Source organism: Gadus morhua, chromosome 9 (genome assembly GCF_902167405.1).
Source record: "Gadus morhua chromosome 9, gadMor3.0, whole genome shotgun sequence".
NCBI lineage: Eukaryota > Metazoa > Chordata > Actinopteri > Gadiformes > Gadidae > Gadus > Gadus morhua.
In genome coordinates this window covers 12,187,342-12,207,195 of record NC_044056.1, presented here as the reverse complement: position 1 = coordinate 12,207,195, position 19,854 = coordinate 12,187,342, and the positions used below count along the sequence as shown (strand labels likewise).

The following is a 19,854-nucleotide window of genomic DNA, read 5'->3' as shown; positions in this document are numbered from 1 at the left end:
GTAGACTCCCTGGACTCTGCATGGGACGATGTGAACGAGGTGAGCACACACTCACACACGCGCGCGCACGCCACACGCACGCGCGCGCACACACACACACTATCTTCTGGTCCCGAGAGGAACCAGAAGAACTGTTGAGCAACACATTATGAGCCAACCGGAAGTGGGTCAGGTGTGGAGGCGGGTTTAATTTATGTCACTTCCTGTCACCACCAGGGAGACTACGACCCAGACCCAGTCCAGGAGGAAGAGGAGGAGGAGGAAGAGGAGGAGAACGATGTTGTGCTCGTGGGGCAGGAGAAGGAGGTGGTAGAGGAGGAAGTTGAGGAGGAAGTGGGGAAGGAAGTGGAGGCGGGTTCACCCGTGTCCACAGACCCATCCAGAACCCCAGACCTCCTCCCACTCCTCCCTGACCCCAGAACCACCATCCAGGGTACCCCCACCCAGGGTACCTCCACCAAGAGTACCCCCACCCAGGGCACCTCCACCCAGGGTACCCCCACCCTTGCCCATCCCACCCGGGGGCCAGTCGGGGCTGTGAGCTCCACGACAGCAGGGCTGCGCCGCAGTACTTCCAGTCCGCCAGCAGGGGGCACTGCTGGACCAGGAGACAGAGGAAGAGAGCAGGAGGAATATAGTGGCATCCCACCCATACACAACAACACACACGCCAGCACAGAGACACAAAACACCACGGACACACACAGAAGTACAGACACACACAACACCACGAACACACACACCAGCACAGATAGACACAACACCACAGACACACACACCAGTTCAGAATCACATAACACCACAGATATACACACCAGCACAGATAGACACCACAACAAGGAAACACACACCAGTACAGACACACACAACATCACAGACACACACACCAGCACAGATAGACATAACACCATGGAAGCACACAACACTAAAGACACACACACCACTACGGACACATACAACAACATCTCAAACATAAACACACCCAACAGTACAAGCACACTCAACAACACACACGTCCATGCCCCCTCCCCCGGTGCATATGACGGTAACCGTGGAGACGAGGAGGCCATCGCCAATTCAAACGCCACAGCAACAGGGAGTGAGAGGTCAGAGGTCAGCCTCATCCACCCACAATCCCGCGGGGTGTCCGAGAAACCCCAGCTGAGGACTACAACTCCCAGCATGCACTTCACCGGTATCCCGTCATACACCACCGGTGAGCATCAAGTCGCTCAGGCTTCCTCCTCCTCCTCCTCTTCCTCAGCTCTGCTGGACCCCAGCCCGGCTAGCTCCACCCCTTCCCCCTCCTGCTGCCTGCAAGCCCCTCCCCCTGCTGGCTCACAGCAGCATGACGCCTCCTCCTCGGCCACGCCCCCTGCTTCTGCCACGCCCCCCACCTCCCTCCACCCCCCCCTCTCTGATGTTGATGATGATGGTGGTGATGATGATGGTGATGGTGGTGATGATGGTGGTGAGGGTGATGATGATGATGATGATGATGGTGATGGGGATAAAGATGATGATGAGTTGTCTGGGTCTTCATCGGGGGTCTACTCCGGTGACCTCATCACCTCCTTTAGCGAGACTCCGCCCCTTCCCTCGGTCGGGTTGCCGTCGGCGACGCCAGAGCTCCCTCAATCGCCCCCTGTCCTCGCAGTGTCCCTCTCTCTCGCCCCGCCCCTCCTGCTCCCGCCGTCCTCTTCCTCCTCGGTAGGTGGAGGGGGGGAGGAGGAGTGGAGGTTTGAAGCTAGCGGTGGCTGCGGCTACGTGCTAGCGAGCTGCGGTGGCGGCGGAGGCATGGACGCCATGTGCTCCTGCTCCGTCGAACCCTCGCTGGCGCCGTTCCAGACACACGCCTCCTCCCCCCCGCCCTCCCCCTCCTCCTCCTCTCCTTCCGCTGCGTGGGAAGTAGCCGCGAGCATAGTGCGCCACGCTAGCAGCGCTACCTATGCTAGCGTAGCCACCAACCCCCCACGGGCCTCTTCCTCTGCGCCGGCTGAAAGACTGTCCTCCCGTCCTTCTCCTCCTTCCTCCTCCTCACACGTCCTCCTTCCTCCCCCCCCTCCCCCCACCAGTGACCCCTCCCTCTCTCTTACAGCCACGGACGACTTTGATTGGTCCCCCACGTCCGTCCGCCACCCCTCCCCCTCCCCCTCCCCCTCTCCAATCTCCTCCCCCACCCCAGAGGGAGGGGCCTGGGGGGGCGTGGCCTCAGGCTCCGCCCAGCAGGAGGAGGACTTCTCCGCCTCCGGTGAAAGTGTACTTCCTGTTTCCCCCCGCATCACTTCCTCCTCCACCCCTCCCCCCCCCGCGGCCGAGACCACGCCCCCCACGGCCGAGACCCCGCCCCCCGACGACGAGCGCTCCTCCGCCTTCTACTTCGAGGCCGAGAGCGGGAGCGCTGCCGTTGCTACGGAGACGGGGGGCATGGCCTACATGGGGACCACGTTGAGCCCCTCCCCCTCGTCGTCATGGCGACGGCGAGCAGGGGAGGAGCAGAGCGGCTCGGGGGACACCTCCTCCGACTTCAGTATACCCGAGCACACGGAGAGAGACCTCCTCCTCGAGGAGGAGGGGGGGGAGGAGGAGGAGCTGGTGGAAGGTAAACAACTGAACCAGAGGCCCATGGGCCTCTATCCATTATCACTCAACCCTAAACCTCTAACACCACACCTTCAAACCGCAACCTCCATCCCTTACCCCTAAACCACTGAACCCTAACCTCTAAACCCTTACCCTCTAACCCAGGGGTTCTCAAGGTTTTGACAACTCAAGGCCAATTTAGGAACCCAAAATTTGACTGAGGGCCGCCAATAGAAAAAGAAAATTGGCGGGAAACGCCGCCAGCATCCCAGTGGTCAAAAAAAACATTGCACCGTGGACCTCCCGGAGTGAGGTCAAGTGAGGTCTAAATCACGAAACTGAGGTTCAGCCTTTCAAAGTAATGTACAGTCGGATTAAAACTAACAAATGTAAAAGGATTTAATTGAAAGCTAGAGAGAGTCGACTTTTCTCTTTATATTCATTTATTTTTGTTATTATTATTATTTATTTTTTTATATAACTTACATAATTATGTATGTCATTGCGGGCTGCCAGGAATGATTCCGCGGGCCACCATTGGCCTGCGGGCCGCACTTTGAGAACCAACGCTCTAACCCCACACCTTCAAACCACTGACCTCGAAACCACTAAAACCTAACTTATAAACCCTTACCACTTAACCCTAACCTTTAAACCACTAAACCCTAACCTCTAAACCCTTAACATCTAAACAATTACCTCTAAACCCTAACCTCTAAACCCTAACCTCTAAACCCTTAACCTCTAAACACCTACCTCTTAACCCTAACCTCTGAACCCTAACCTCTAAATTACCTCGACCCTAACCTCTAAACCCTAACCTCTGAACCCTAACCTCTAAATTACCTCTAAACCCTAACCTCTAAACACCTACCTCTAAACCCTAACCTCTAAACCAATAACCCCTATCATTTAAACCACTAAACCCTAACCTCTAAACCCTTTACTTCTAAACCCCTAACCACTAAACCCTAACCACTAAACCCTGACCTCTGAACCACTAACCTCTAAACCACTCAACCTTTATCCCTCAACAACTAATCTTTAAACCCTAACCTCTAAATCCTAACCTCTAAACTTAGCCTAGCTTCTAAAAACACTAAACCCTAACCTCATAGCTTCTAAACCCTAACCACTAAATGCCAATTTCTAAACCCTAACCACTAAACCCTAATCTCTAAACCCTAACCTCTAAACCCCAACCCTAACCTCTAACCCCTAACCTCTAATCCACTAAACCCTTACTGTTGACCTCTAAACCCTAACCTTTAATCCACTAAACTCTAACCTTTAAACCCTAACCACTAAACCATAACCCCTTACTGTTGACCTCTAGGGTTTAACCCTAACCTTTGACCCCTAGACCCTAACCCCTCCCTGTGTCTGAACGCCAGTGTGTGTGCGGTGAGTCTGAGCCAATCAGGAGGCTCCTTAGAGCAGTAGCATCTCGTAGGCCTCGGAGTGAAGGTCAGTCCCAGCGCCCCATGAGGTGTGGCACTGGGACTCAGCCTCTGATTGCTTGTAGGTCTGGCCCATTCTGGAGGGCTTTGGGTATACCCCCTCCCTCCATCTGGAGGTCTAGGGTGACTGACCAGATAGGTTCCAGTGTATGGCTGAGTCGTCAGGGGGTCGATTCACCGCAGGCAGGTGCAGTTCGCCGACGCACCACAGGGGGGCAGCAGAACCCCTCGCGGATTCCGACCTCTCATAATTACTGTTCAGCTCAGCCACTCTGCTCAATCACGAAAGTTGCTAGTAAGCCTACTTAGAAAAAATGTTTTGGATTACAAACAAACTTTAACGTTAGTAGCAACATGTTTTTTGGCAGGAAAAGCCTTTGCACGTTGAACACAAACAGCGAGTTACACATTCTCAGGGAACGCGTTCAATGCGCTCCTTTCATCGGTCGGCGGGCCTTTCAGCGAGCGGCTTCTGAATCTCACCTCAGCTCCATTCTCCTCCCAAACACGACTCACCTTTTGTCACTTTGAGTAGAAAACATTCAATCCAACCCTTTTCCCTGCTGTTATTGTTGGCTTTCTGAGTGGATGATGAATATTTACTGAATGAATGCCGGCTCGTTCGAGCTTGGCGGAAAAGCACAGCCGCCAAATACTAAATAGTTGTTAACAAGGATGACCTTGTCATTCAGCGGCTGAGCAGAGCAGGTACGTTTTAACGGCGCGCGTTCCACGTCAAGGTTAGTCGATACTGGCGGGTTCTCTCCCTCTCCCCATCTGGTTTGCAAATGAGAAATAAAAGGTGTCGAGGTCGGCTCCGTTTGACAGTTCATCATTGACATCATTCAGCGAACTGCGAACATGTGTGCGTGTGTGACTCTTAATTGACTTGACGAGAGGTGGGCGCTCGTGTGTGTGTGCGTGCGTGAGTGTGCTTGTGTGCATGTTTGCGTGCATGTGCAGGTTGCGTTCACAGTCGCCTCTCTGGGCTTTGAGGGGAGATTTTCGTGGCCTATGTGGCTGCTTGCATGCGTGTGTGTCTGTGTCTGTTTCTGCATGTGTGTGTCTGCGTGCGTGTGTCTACCAGTCGAGATAGATAGGGAATAGAACCAACAACCCTGGCAATGGTCATGCCTTTCTCTACCAGTGGGAGTGGAACCCCTAACCGTGCACGGCCAGTGCCTTGCTCTGCCGCCGAGGCAGACCTGATGAGTGTGTGTGTGTTCCTCCCCAGACGCAAGTAACAGCAGCCACGAGTCGCGGGTGGGGGCAGTGGGGCTGACGGAGGCGGCGGCGGTGGTGCCGCTGGCGGTGGTGTCGGTGCTGACCGGCCTCGGCCTCATGGTGCTGATGGGGATCCTGGTGTACTGGAGGTAGGCTCCTCCCCCTCCCTACGACCCCTCTGGGAGGCTCCTCCCCCTCACTACAGACCCCCTCTAGGAGGCTCTGAGTGGATCACCAGGACCACATAACTAACGTGTCTATCTCTGTTGGGAATGGGTTAACCTAGCCATAGTTAGTGCGTGGCACTTGGTTATATGAACATCCCCACTGTACCGACAGAGATATATTGTTGTTTCTCTTTCTTTGGACTAATGTACTTATTGAAGGTCGCTCTGGATAAAAGCGTCTGCTAAACGCCCTGAATCTAAAAGTAACGTGGGCTCAGAGAGACACACATGGCGATGTGTGTGAGTGTGAACAGGGTGGGTTCTGATGTAGGCCGGTCGTAGGGACCCCACCCAGTGATCTGGGGAACGATGATGAAGGAGCAAACGAGAGACCGCTGAAGTAGAACATCCAAAACGTTCCTCCTCACCTGAAGAGCTCTCGATGTTAAACACAAACCATTCAACGCTGCACTTAGACACTGAGGAAATTCTGTTCTACTCACCACATTCATACTGTCAGCCAATCACAGGGTTAGAGTGAAACACACTGTCAGCAAATCACAGGGCTAGAGTGAACACACTTTCAATCAATCACAGGGCTAGAGCGAACACCCTGTCAGCCAATCACAGGGCTAGAGCAAACACACTGTCAGCCATCACAGGGCTAGAGCGAACACACTGTCGGCCAATCACAGAGCTAGAGTAAACAAACACACGGCCGGCCAATCACAGGGCGAGCGAATCACCACACTGTATGGTTTGTGTGTGTGTATATAGTGTGTGTGTGTGTGTGTGTGTGTGTGTGTGTGTGTGTGTGTGTGTGTGTGTGTGTGTGTATATAGTGTGTGTGTGTGTCTGTATATATAGTGTATGTAGTGTGTGTAAATTGTGTTTTTTATGTTTATTTATTTATTTATTTTTATGTGTGTGTGTGGATATGGTGTGTGTTTTTGTGTATGTGTGTGTGTTTGTGATTGGACTTCCCTTTTGCTTTCCTTTGGCCTTGAGATGTTTGTTACCCGAATTCATAGCTTGTTGAGTCGTCTCTCTGATGGAGGGGAAGAGTGCTCCTCCTCCTCCTCCCTTTGTCTCTCAAAGTGTCCTCTCCTCCTCCTCCTCCCTTTTTCTCTCAAAGTGTCCTCTCCTCCTCCTCCTCCTCCCTTTGTCTCTCAGAGTGTCCTCTCCTCCTCCACCACCTCCCTTTGTCTCTTAGTGTCCTCTCCTCCTTCTCCTACTCCTCCTCCTCCACCACCTCCCTTTGTCTCGCAGAGTGTCCTCTCCTCCTTCTCCTCCTCCTCCCTTTGTCTCTCAATGTCCTCTCCTCCTTCTCCTCCTCCCTTTTTCTCTCAGAGTGTCCTCTCCTCCTCCTCCTCCTCCCTTTGTCTCTCAGAGTGTCCTCTCCTCCTCCTCCTCCTCCTCCTCCCTTTGTCTCTCAGAGTGTCCTCTCCTCCTCCACCACCTCCCTTTGTCTCTGTGTCCTCTCCTCCTTCTCCTCCTCCTCCCTTTGTCTCTCAGTGTCCTCTCCTCCTCCTTCTCCTCCTCTCTTTGTCTCTCAGAGTGTCCTCTCCTCCTTCTCCTACTCCTCCCTTTGTCTCTCAGAGTGTCCCCTCCTCCTTCTCCTACTCCTCCACCACCCCCCTTTGTCTCTCAGTGTTCTCTCCCGCTCACCTTCAGAACACAGCATTGTTTTTGTTTTGGCTGCCTCGCTAAGCTGGTAACGCTAAGCTGCCAGCCTCCCAGCACCGGGCGTGGTGGGCTCAGCCCCCCAGGGACGCTTGGGGCCCCTCCCCTGGGGTGCCCCCCCCCTGGGGTCTGGGCGGGGGAAAGAACATCGCCCTGATTACAGAGGAACATGAGCGCTCGTGTAGCGCGCTGTAAGCCGGGGGTCAGAGGTCAGACCTGCTTAATCCACCCCCCCCCCCCCCCCCCCCCCCCAACCACCTTATCCCTGCCCTCCGCAAGTCAGCAACACCAAGTCGGCAAAACATCTGGAGCAGAGACATCTGCAGACCATAACATATCAGAAAACATCTGGAGTAAAGACATCTACAGACAATAACACATCTGTAAACATCTGGAGTAGAGACATCTTCAGACCATTACATCTCTGTAAACATAGTAAACATCTGGAATAGAATCTATAAACATCTGTAGACCATATTAACATCTGGAGAGGTTACATCTGTAGACCCTAAAACATCTGCAGACCATATAACAACACGTAGAACAAAGATTATACAAACACGTGACAAGAGAAGAAGGAAGTTGGAGTAGTGCCGAGTCTTTACGATCTACAGCAGAATCCACCTGGTGCTACACTGAGTTCAGCAGCTACAACGCCAGCTATAGTGTTCACCCAGAACACCACTGGCTCAAGTCACTGGGGCACTGGGGGAAGCGGCATTATGTGGCAAGAAGTTGATGTGGGGAGAGTAGTGGTTGTGAACCTGGTGTCTCTACCTGAGCCAGAAGAAGACGGGCTCCGGTGAAGACCCTCGGAGTGGAGGAGGAGCGGAGTAGACCCTCGGATCGAAGGAGGACCCTCGAGCGGAGGAGGATTCGAGGGTCGGGCCACCGCGGGCTCGTCTCTGATCCCCTTAAAAACGTGTCGGATTAAGGCAGACATCTTTTCTTCGTGTCGGAGAGAGATTACAACGTTTTCAAATGGCCCTGACGCACTCATCGCCACAATAAAAACCCCCTGCTGTGTTTTCACCGAGCTGAGCAACCGGGACACGTGTATACGCTGGTTTAGTCGGGTCACAACACGACTTCATCTGACATCAGTACATCGTCGTTATTCTATAGTTTCTCAAGCAGACCTCGACCACATCATCTGTATCGAATCAATCTACTATTCTAATATTTGAACTTAATTTCAACATGTTGAGTAAAAGCTGTCTCTTTTATCTTTTGCATGACTCTAAATGGTCTAAGTTTTATAAGTACCCCTGTACGATCTGTCTGACCTCTCTACGACCCATGTCTGACCTCTTAACGCCCCCCTGTCTGGCCCCTGTGTGACCCCTGCCTGACCCCTGTTTTCCAGGAACTGTTTCCAGACGGCCAGCTTCTACATCGAGGACAGCAGCTCCCCTCGCGTCATCACCCAGACGGCCTTTAACACAGGCGAGTACAGGAACAGACAGACAGACAGACGGACGGACGGACGGACGGACGGACACTTACTCACTCACTCACTCACTCACCTTTATTGACGTGTTGTCATGATGTTGTCATGGTCGCTGTGTTGTTGTTCTTGACGTTGTTGCTGTTGACGTCAGACCACGAGGCGGTCCCTGTGAAGGAGTTCGTCAGACACGTGGCCGAGATGCACCAATCACACGGTTTCTCCCGGGAGTTCGAGGTACTTGGGGTCGCTTCACCACATGGTGGAGTGGAAACAGTGGGAACACTGGGAACAGTTGGAACTGTAGGAAAGTGTCTAGCGCTTCCACTGAAAAACCAATGTGCATGTAGAGGGGTCGCAGGTCAAAGCTCATGCCCTGTAGCCAACGTCTGCTCTGCTTCTCTTTTGGTCATTTTGGTTTGCTGTGTCTGTGATGACATCATGGCTGCCTTCCTCATCATCATCATCATCATCATCATCATCATCATCATCCTCAGATCCTGAAGGAGAGCTACGAGGTGAGAGCCTCCACATTCAGCATCGTCCAAACCTAGCATGCTGCAAACTGGCATGCTGCACTTCTGGCATGCTCTACACCTAGCCTTCTACACATCTAGCACCCATCATGCTACACACATAGCATGCTATACACCTAGCTTGCTGCACACCTAGCACGCTTTACACCTGCTCAAGCCTGGCTTTTTTCACACCCGTCAGCTAACATGCTTCACAACTAGTATTGGTCACTACAGCGAGCTCTTCTTCAGAGCTCTAGACTAGAAGCTGAAGCGCTGGTTATTTATGGCTCAGCCGGCGTTCAGAGCTCTGTGTGTGGTTGGGTCCAGGAGCTCCAGGCGTACTCCATGGACATCGGCATGACATCGGACAGCGCCCGGCACCCCGACAACAAGACCAAGAACCGCTACGTCAACGTGCTGGCATGTGAGTGGTTAACGGAGCCCCCCCTCGGGTCTGGAACCATCCGGGGGCTTCACTGGGGACTGGGTAGGTGGAACCAGACTCATATTGACGTTGTGGTTCCCCCTGCAGACGACCACAGCAGAGTCCGTCTGTCCACCCAGACGGACAGCGGGCAGACGGGGGATTACATCAATGCCAACTACGTGGACGTAAGGAACCGCTTCATCCTCTCAGACCAGGGGTCTCTAGCTGGCTCTGAACCAGTTCAAACCAGTTGTGTGTGTACTCTACGTGTGTGCAGGGTTTCAACCAGCCCAGGGCGTACATCGCGGCCCAGGGCCCGCTGCGCTCCAGCGTGGACGACTTCTGGAGGATGGTGTGGGAGCAGAGGACCGGGGTCATCGTCATGATCACCAACCTGATGGAGAACGGACGGGTGGGGCCACGCCGCCACAGCTAGCTGCTGATAGCAGACTGACTAGCTAGCTGTGACGGCATTAACAGAGTGATGTTTACAGTCCCACAGACAATTAGTTTCAATATCAAAATACTTTAAAGTGAACAAAGGCTCATGTAAACATAACGGCAACAACATCGAGTTCTGTAACGCGATCGATGTCCTAACTGTGGACTCATACATAGCCGTGTGACAGATCGAACCTATGAACACGCTGAATTTATGTCCCCCCCCCCCCTCCCCCCGTTCAGAGGAAGTGTGACCAGTACTGGCCAATGGAGAGCCAAGAGGAGTACGGCGGCTTCCTGGTAACGGTGAAGAGCGTGAAGGAGCTGGCATTCTACACCCAGAGGACCTTCACCCTCCGCAACACACGCCTCAAGAAGGTCAGCGAGCCGGCAGGGCCCCACCCCACAATACCGCATGACTCCACCCCACCAAGGGCCACGCCCCAAAATACCGCTTACTCCACCTTGAGCAGGGCTACGCCCCCTAACACTGCATGGTTCCACCCCAACGCAGGGCCACGCCCCCAAACACTGCATGACACCACCCCACCAAGTGCCCCTAACCCTAACCCTAACCCATTCCCTTAACTTATTCAGTCTTTTAAAGTGGTAAAGTGTATTTTTACACAAGTGTTTAAGTGGACTTCCCAGGCATCGAACAAGTGGTTATAGCGTAGCTCTGGTCCCGTCTGTAGCGTCTACAGGCTTTATCTCCATTTCTATTGATCTAGTTGTGGGGGCCATCCCGGCCGGTAGACGAAGGGTTCAACCGGTCGACGCCTCCTCTGATGTTAGTCCATCCTGGAGGCGGATTCTTCCGTGGATAATACTTCCTGTCTCCTCCCCAGGTGTCCCAGAAGGGTCGTGGCGCAGAGCAGACGGTGTTGCACTTCCAGTACACCCAGTGGCCGGACATGGGGGTCCCGGAGTACGCCCTGCCACTCCTCACCTTCATACGCAGGTCCTCCCAGGCCCGGACCCCCGACATGGGGCCCGTGGTGGTGCACTGCAGGTAGGGTGAGACCAGACCGGTCTGCACCAGTCTGAGTAGAGGGCCGAGCTCCAGACAGACTGGAACCTTTAGGGAAACATGATTTACAGGCTCTAATAAGCTGAGAGCTCTTAAACCTTTGACTGCTGAAGGACTTGAAATTCACATTAGTGGACACCCTGCCCTGTCCTCCATGGACACCCTGCCCTGTCCAATCCCCCTTGGACAGTACGCTAAAAAGCGTATCTGTGACATCTGTTCAAGTGTCTTCTAAACACTCTTGTCTCACCAACCTTCACCACATTATAAACCAAAGCCTTGGAACATATACATAAAACTCAAAAGGATTTTTCATAATAATTAATAATCAAAGCAAACGAGCAACAGTATGACAGTATGTTTTCCTTGTGCTTGACATTGAATTAACAGTATTGTATTCCCCCAAACCTCTGAGCTATCTAAGAGAAATGCAACTAAAGTAGCAATCTGCCTTCTCCATGGCTTCTGGTAATTGTCTCTCGAATTATGGAAATAAATAATTACAACAGATGATATAACAGGCCTTTGTGCAAAACCATCAATCACATCATAAAAAAGAACTGCTCCCTTCTCCTTAGAAATCAAAGTACTTTCCAAGTTCTCCAACTCTTTAATAACAAAAACAGATTGCTGCCCTTTTAATTGGAGATTAGATAGAGGTTTCATACAAATGTTTCCGTCTATGAGACCCTCAAGGACACCCAAAGTCTGGTTGGATATTCTGCTTTTTAAATCTTTTCTTTCAAAGGAGCTTCAACATGACCCTTATTGCACCACCACCATAGGATGGCGGCCAGTGACCTGAACCTCCATAGAATGGTGGCCTAATGACCTCCACCCCCATAGGATGTTGGCCAATGACCTCCACCCCCATAGGATGTTGGCCAATGACCTCCACCTCCCTAGGATGGCCGCCAAAGACCTCCACCACCCTAGGATGGTGGCCTAATGTCCTCCTCTAAACGTTGTCTCTGGGGTCCAGTGCGGGGGTGGGCCGGACCGGGACCTACCTGGTCCTGGACAGCATGCTGCAGCAGATCCGCCAGCAGGGGACCGTCAACATCAAGGGCTTCCTGCAGCACATCCGCACCCAGAGGAACTTCCTGGTCCAGACGCAGGTCAGGACCTGTATAAACCCGCCCCCTCAACCCCCTCAGGGGATCACATGATCTCTGTTTACGTAGAACTCGTTCATCTACAGTTCAGGAGCAGGACGTGTTCCTGTGTGGTCAGCAGAAGGTGTTCAAAGTTCAACGATTTTTTATTGGTCACATCCTGTTGTGTGTTCCTCTTTGTGTTCAGCAGAACGTTCCTCTCTCTGTGCTCAGCAGTATGTGTTCCTCTGTGTGCTGAGCAGTATGTGTTCCTCTGTGTGCTCAGCAGTATGTGTTCCTCTGTGTGTTCAGCAGTACGTGTTCCTCTGTGTGCTCAGCAGTATGTATTCCTCTGTCTGTTCTCAGCAGCAGTACGTGTTCCTCTGTCTGTTCTCAGCAGCAGTACGTGTTCCTCTGTCTGTTCTCAGCAGCAGTATGTGTTCCTCTGTCTGTTCTCAGCAGCAGTACGTGTTCCTCTGTCTGTTCTCAGCAGCAGTATGTGTTCCTCTGTCTGTTCTCAGCAGCAGTATGTGTTCCTCTGTCTGTTCTCAGCAGCAGTATGTGTTCCTCTGTCTGTTCTCAGCAGCAGTATGTGTTCCTCTGTCTGTTCTCAGCAGCAGTATGTGTTCCTCTGTCTGTTCTCAGCAGCAGTATGTGTTCCTCCATGATGTTCTGGTGGAGGCCGTCCAGACCAGGGAGGCTGAGGTGGGCTCCGCTCTGCTCCACCGCTACGTGGACGAGCTCCTGACCTCCGGGCCGTCGGGGAACACCAGGCTGGAGAAGCAGTTTAAGGTGAGCAGCGGACCGGCCACTGTGCTGCTGTGACAGAGACATCTACTAGTACTACAACCACTACAGAGATGTGTACTAGTACTACAGAGAGGTGTACTACTACTGAGATATGTACTAGTACTACAACCACTACAGAGATGTGTACTAGTACTACAGAGAGGTGTACTACTACTGAGATATGTACTAGTACTACAACCACTACAGAGATGTGTACTAGTACTACAGAGAGGTGTAGTACTACTAAGATATGTACTAGTACTACAACCACTACAGAGATGTGTACTACAACTACTAAAGAGATATGTACTAGTACTACAGAGAGGTGTACTACTACAGAGATATGTACTATTACTACAACCACTACAGAGATATGTACTAGTACTAGTACTACAGAGAAATATGTACTACAGAGATTTATGTACTAATACAGAGATATGTACTAGTACTACAGAAATATATGTACTAATACAGATATGTATTACCACAGAGACATGTACTAGTAATACAGAGATACATGTACTACTACAGCGATATGTACTAGTACTACTACAGAGATGTGTACTACTACTACAGAGATATGTACCACTACTACAGAGATATGTTCTAGGACTACTACTACAGAGATATATGTACTACTACAGAGATATGTACTACTACTACTACTACTACAGAGATATGTATTAGCACTAGTACTACAGAGATATATGTACTACTACTACTACAGAGATATGTACTAGCACTAGTACTACAGAGATATATGTACTACTACAGAGATATGTAATACTACTAGTACAGAGATATGTACTAGGACTACTACTGTAGAGATATGTACTAGCACTAGTACTACAGAGATATATGTACTATAACAGAGATATGTACTAGTACTACTGAGATATGTATTACCACAGAGACATGTACTACCACAGAGACAAAAGAAAATAGAAATAAAATAAAAATATTAGAAAATAAAAATAAAAATGACAATGGTGCAATGGAGAGGTTAAATGGCGGAGGGAATATTCTGAACAGAAAGTTTACTGAACAATGATAGAAGCTGAACTCACCTGATAGCAGATAAAAGCTGAACTTACCTCAAAGCAGAAATAAGCTGAACTAATTTCATGTCTGTATTGTATTGTAGTTCTACGGTGTGATTAGACCATCAGTAAAAGGAGCCGGAGCCTCCAGTATTTCAATGGGCGTTACACACCCGCTCCTCGGAGGCTATCAAAGGGCTGCAGAGCCCTTTGATAGCCGAGCTGTTGTCCATAGTCAGAAGTTCAGACAGAACGTCCTTGACTTGAGCCTCCACGTAAAGCAGCTGAAGAGAGCAGGTGGACAGGAGCTGCTGAGATGGCCCTCTCTGCCGGTGAGATGGCCCTCTCTGCCGGTGAGATGGCCCTCTCTGCCGGTGAGATGGCCCTCTCTGCCGGTGAGATGGCCCTCTCTGCCGGTGAGATGGCCCTCTCTGCCGGTGAGATGGCCCTCACTGCCGGTGAGACGGCCCTCGGCGCGGCGAGGTTGCTGGTTCTGATCCTCAGTGTCTCCTCCGTCTCCTCAGCTCATCTCCCTGCCCGGAGGCCAACACGGGGACTTCTCCGCCGCCATGAGGGAATCGAACCGCAGCAAGAACCGGCCATCCTCTGTGATCCCTGGTGAGACACTCAGTAGCATAGTTAGGGTTAATGAGACACTAAGTGATAAAGTAAGGGTTAGTGTATGAGAGACTAAGTGATAAGTAAGGGTTAGTGTATGAGAGACTAAGTCATAAGTAAGGGTTAGTGTATAAGAGACTAAGTGATAAAGTAAGGGTTAGTGTTTGAGAGACTAAGTGATAAAGTAAGGGTTAGTGTATGAGAGACTAAGGGTAAGGGTTAGTGTAGTGGTGAGAGAGGGGGCCGGTCACAGGCCATGGTGTGACTCTAGGATTGTGGATCTACACGATCTATCATAGAAGCTAACCCTCTGATGTGTTCCAGTGGAGAGCTCTCGCGTGCGTCTCTCCACGAGCTCAGAGGATGCCTCGGACTACATCAACGCCTCTTTCATCACAGTGAGAACCTTCAACAAACTCATTTGACTTCCCGACCATACTCCTGGCTAGCCGCGGTGCATCCATTAAAAACTAACGTGCTTGCTAAGCTGTATATATATTAAACTGGTGCCATGCCGTAATTCCGACCCCTCTTTGTTCCGACGTCTCAATGGTCCGAAATATTTCCCGTTAGATCGACATGCCACTATGCCGACGGTTCAAAGTTACGAAAACGGAACCCATTGTTCCGAAGGGCCGATTGTCCGATAAGTCAAACAAGAGGCGCATTATAGGCCAACGGTTCAATATGCCGAATAGGCCTACATATAAAGACTTTTATACCGTCGGCCTAATGCGCTTCCTTTTTGAAAAGTCGGACAAACTGCCCTTCGGACCAATGGGTTCCGTTTTCGTAACATTGAACCGTCAGCATAGTGGCATGTTGATCTAATGGGAAATTAGACCATCGGACCATTAAGACGTCGGAACAATGAGGTGTCGGAATTACGGGCAGGCCCCGTTAAACTAGCATGTTACACTAGCATTTGAACTAGCATGCTAACTAGCATGTTAAAGTCACATTCAAACCAGCATGTTTAACAAGCATGCTAACCAGCACGTAAAACTAGCTTGCTAACCAGCATGTTTAACTAGCATGCTAACTAGCATGTTAAACTAGCACGCTAACCAGCATGTTTAACTAGCATGTTAAAGTCACATTCTAACCAGCCTGTTAAACTAGCATGCTAACCAACCTCTTAAACTAGCGTGCCAACCAGCATGTTAAACTAGCGTGCTAGCCAGCCTGTTCACCCGTCCTGCCGTCCTGTGGTCCTGTTCACCCAATCTGCCATCCTTCCGTCCTCAGGGCTACCGGCGCTGCAGGGAGTTCCTTGTGACCCAGCGGCCGCTGCCCTCCACGGTCCGGGACTTCTGGACGATGGTCTGGGACCAGGGGGTCCAGACCATCGTCTCTCTGCCCCACGGCGACCACAGCACCGTGAGTTTCCCCACGGAGAATCATTCCTACTAACCAGTTGGGTTCAGACTGAATGAGACGAGATTAACGATGACCACAGACTAGTGTTGCACAGTGTATTCTCCTAAACCCCGCCCTGTCCACCGCTGGAGGGGGTCGGGAGGGCCAATCAGCAGCTGACTCTTCCTTCCCTGCAGGAGGGGGAGCCCGAGCCCTGTGCGTTCTGGCCCAAGAAGCAACAGCCAATCAGCTGCGAGCGCTTCACTGTGACCCAGCGCGGCGAGAACACGATGTGTCTGTCTGGCGAGGAGAACCTCGTCATCCAGGAGCTGCTGCTGCAGGCCGCCCAGGTGACCAGGCCTAGGGTCCGGGGGTCCACTCCCAAGGTCTGGAGTTCCAGTCCAACGAGCAGGGTCTGGGGTTCCATCCAAGGGTCTGGGTTCCATCCCAGTACCAGGGTCTGGGTTCCATCCCAGTACCAGGTTCTGGGTCTGGACCAGCACTTAGACTGTCTCAGATATGGGAGTCGGGTTCGATATAAAAATATAACTCTCTATATTGTTGATGTACTTAATAACTTTCTGATCCTGATCCTGGTCTCAGGATGACTTTGTCCTGGAGGTGAAGCTGTTCCGGACCCCCTGCTGGCCGGACCCTGAGCGCCCCCCCAGCAGCACCCTGGAGCTGGTCCACCTGGTCAGGGAAGCGAGGGCCGGGGAGGGGCCCATGCTGGTCCAGGACCTGTAAGACCAGTACTGCCACACACCTTAAAGAAGCTTTACATTAACAGCTGGTCCCGGACCAGTAAGACCAGTACTGCTACACTCACCTTAAAGGAGCTTGACATTAACAGCTGGTCCAGGCCCAGTAAGACCAGTACTGCTACACTCACCTTAAAAGGACCTTTACACACTGGTCCCGGACCAGTAAGACCAGCACTTCTACACACCTTAAAGGACCTTTACATTAACACGCTGGTCCCGGACCAGCAAGACCAGTACTCCTACAAACACGGTTTATTAACCCAAAAGGACCTTCAAGGTCCACTAGCCTTAAAGACCTTTTCTTTTACGTACAGTTTTTTTTTTCCGCTGGTTCCCACTGTAACGATGGGGTGTGGTCTCCGTCTGGCAGGACGGGGGGCGTGGCCGCTGGGACCTTCTGCTCCCTCATCTCATTGGTGGATCAGCTGGAGGGGGAGGAGTCTGTGGACGTGTTCCAGACAGTCCGTATGACCAACCTGATGAGACCTGGGACCTTCACTCAGCCCGTAAGACTATTGATAACCTATTGATTATCATCTATTGATGAGCTATTGATTATAATCTATTGATGAGCTACTGATTATCACCTATTGATGAGCTACTGATTATCACCTATTCATGAGCTATTGATCATGCTATTGATTATCATCTATTGACTATCCTCTATTGAGCTGATTATCATATATTGATGAGATACTGATTACCCACTATTGATGAGCTACTGATTATCCTCTATTGATGAGCTATTGGTTATCTTCTATTGATGAGCTACTGATTGTCCTCTATTGATTATCCTCATTTGATGAGCTAGGTGTTATCATCTACTGATTATCATCTGTTGATGAGCTACTATTATCCTCTATTGATGACCTATTGATTATCCTCTATTGATGAGCTACTGATTATCCTCTATTGATGAGCTAATGATTATCCTCTATTGACGAGCTACTGATTATCCTCTATTGATGAGCTACTGATTATTCTCTATTGATGAGCTACTGATTATCCTCTATTGATGAGCTACTGATTATCCTCTATTGATGAGCTACTGATTATCATCTATATGACTGCAGGTAGATTTTAGACATTGGGGATCGAACCCAGAACCTTTCAGTGTGGAGTCCAACACACCCTAGCTAACATGTAGCATAAATCTATAATATCCAGAACATATTCTTCTCTAATATAACCGCCTCATCTCATTATTTATCTAGTCATCAGAACCGATATTGTAGAGTAATCTAATCCGATGTCTTCCAATACAATCAATACGGAACACATTGTGAGTCATTAATGAACGTCATGGTGAAGATGTCAGTAATCCATCATCTCAGACACATGGCCTGAATCCAGCCAATCACAGCCCGCTGTTCGGTAAACACAGTAACAGCAGCAGATAGATCTGGAACAACATGTTGACATGTGGATGTTCTCCGAGTCCTTCATCACCTCGGCCTCCTGAACGCCCAGTACTACTACACTTACAACTAGGAAATACTACTACACAGTACTATCAGGAAATACTAATGCACAATACTACGAGGAAATACTACTACACTGTACTATGAGGAAATACAACCAGTAGGTAGTAGTGACTATTATTAGCAAATACTACTAGTAAATGGTAGTAAATAATACAAATAAATTAGCAACTAGTAAGTAGCAAATGTAGTAACTAGTACTAGTAAAGAGTAATAAATGTAGGATGTAGTTCTAGTAAATGGTAGTAAATGTTTTAGTACTAGTAAGTAGTACGGTAATACATTCAGTAACTAGTACTAGTAAATGGTAGTCAATGTAGTAAATAGTACTTGTAACCGATAGTTAATGTAGAAACTAGTAGTAGTAAATGGTAGTAAATGTATTAACTAGTATGGGTAAATGGTAGTCCCCATTTAACGGTGGGGTCCTGGGTCGGGTTTCAGGACCAGGTCCAGCTCCTGTACCGGACCCTGCTGAGTCTGGTCGGGTCTCAGCAGGACCAGAAGCTCCTTGACTCCTCCCACACCGCAAGCCCCGCCTCCACGACCGCAGAGAGCCTGGAGTCTTTGGTGTGAACATCCAATCAGAAGCCAGGAATCCACATTCAGCCATCACCTCCTCCCACCACCTCCCCTGCCCCTTGCCGTCAATCAACAGGCCCCATCTCCCGGACTGGTCTAGAACCTAGACCCTACTGGGACCACCAGGTCTGGTCTAGACCCTCGGTCCTGCTGGGTCTGGTCTAGACCCTAGGTCCTGATGGGACCACCGTTTCTAGACCCTAGGTCTTGCTGGGTCTGAGGGGTCTACTGGACGTTGTTGACAGGTTGGACTTGTTATTGTGCCTTGTTTTTTTGTACTTCTCCTCTTTTGTTGGTCCAGATGTAATAGGACTGTAGACTAACTCATGCTAACCAGCGGCTCGATAACTAACCGCTCTTAAACTCTATTTATCGGCCACACGCCAAATGGGTAAAAGGGAATCTTTTGTAGACGTTTGAATCCAGGCGGGTACTGAACCCACGAGACCACGCTAATGTACAGAATAATCTAGAACTCAATGGACCAAATCTCTATTTATACCGCTAGATTTTATATTGGACTATTTTCTAGGGATTTAAACGTATACCATTAAATTCTAATTATGTAGTAGTATGTTGTTTTTTATAATAAACAGTGCTAAATATTATGGGTACTGACCCCAAATTGTAGATAGAGAACTAAGAAATAAACATCTTGGAACCAGACTCTTTGTGGCCTTGCTTGGTTTGGGGAGGTGAGGGGGGCAAGGGGGGAGGTCAGGGTGGTGGAGGTCCCGGAGGTGGAGGTCAGGGAGGTGGTGGTCAGGGAGGTGGAGGTCAGGGAGGTGGTGGTAAGGGAGGCGGCGGTGGAGGTCAGGCAGGTGGAGGTTAGGCAGGTGGAGGTCAGGGAGGTGGAGGTCAGGCAGGTGGAGGTCAGGGAGGTGGAGGTCAGGGAGGTGGTGGTAAGGGAGGCGGCATGGAGGTCAGGGAGGTGGAGGTCAGGGAGGTGGAGGTCAGGGAGGCGGCGGTGGAGGTCAGGGAGGTGGAGGTCAGGGAGGCAGCGGTGGAGGTCAGGGAGGTGGAGGTCAGGGAGGTGGGGTGGGCTGTGGGAGTGGTTAGGGTGGGGGTGTTGTCAGGGTGGAGGATCTTCCTCTCGCTGACGGAGGAGCGTGGCACCACAGCGTCTTAAGCCCCCAGTTGTTGTTTT

General features: G+C 50.7%; 1 protein-coding gene across 4 annotated transcripts in view; it reads left to right on the top strand.

The window, feature by feature from the left end:
* Positions 1 to 19,373, top strand: part of ptprz1a (protein tyrosine phosphatase receptor type Z1a) — a 43,138-nt gene extending 23,765 nt beyond the window's left edge. The window contains exons 11-31 of one of the 4 annotated variants that reach the window (XM_030366640.1): positions 2 to 39; positions 217 to 1,216; positions 2,099 to 2,602; positions 5,278 to 5,416; positions 8,484 to 8,563; positions 8,719 to 8,801; positions 9,062 to 9,082; positions 9,410 to 9,506; positions 9,615 to 9,694; positions 9,787 to 9,921; positions 10,194 to 10,328; positions 10,799 to 10,962; positions 11,963 to 12,098; positions 12,723 to 12,866; positions 14,428 to 14,521; positions 14,846 to 14,919; positions 15,770 to 15,901; positions 16,078 to 16,230; positions 16,484 to 16,623; positions 17,015 to 17,150; positions 18,570 to 19,373. In XM_030366640.1, the coding sequence (XP_030222500.1) occupies positions 2 to 39; positions 217 to 1,216; positions 2,099 to 2,602; positions 5,278 to 5,416; positions 8,484 to 8,563; positions 8,719 to 8,801; positions 9,062 to 9,082; positions 9,410 to 9,506; positions 9,615 to 9,694; positions 9,787 to 9,921; positions 10,194 to 10,328; positions 10,799 to 10,962; positions 11,963 to 12,098; positions 12,723 to 12,866; positions 14,428 to 14,521; positions 14,846 to 14,919; positions 15,770 to 15,901; positions 16,078 to 16,230; positions 16,484 to 16,623; positions 17,015 to 17,150; positions 18,570 to 18,701 (3,617 nt within the window). In that variant the 3' untranslated portion in view covers positions 18,702 to 19,373. Of the gene's footprint in view, position 1; positions 40 to 216; positions 1,217 to 2,098; positions 2,603 to 5,277; positions 5,417 to 8,483; positions 8,564 to 8,718; positions 8,802 to 9,061; positions 9,083 to 9,409; positions 9,507 to 9,614; positions 9,695 to 9,786; positions 9,922 to 10,193; positions 10,329 to 10,798; positions 10,963 to 11,962; positions 12,099 to 12,719; positions 12,867 to 14,427; positions 14,522 to 14,845; positions 14,920 to 15,769; positions 15,902 to 16,077; positions 16,231 to 16,483; positions 16,624 to 17,014; positions 17,151 to 18,569 lie in introns of all 4 variants that reach the window. The other 3 variants (XM_030366639.1, XM_030366638.1, XM_030366641.1) reach the window with 3 other exon arrangements.
* The last annotated feature ends 481 nt before the right edge of the window (positions 19,374 to 19,854 follow it).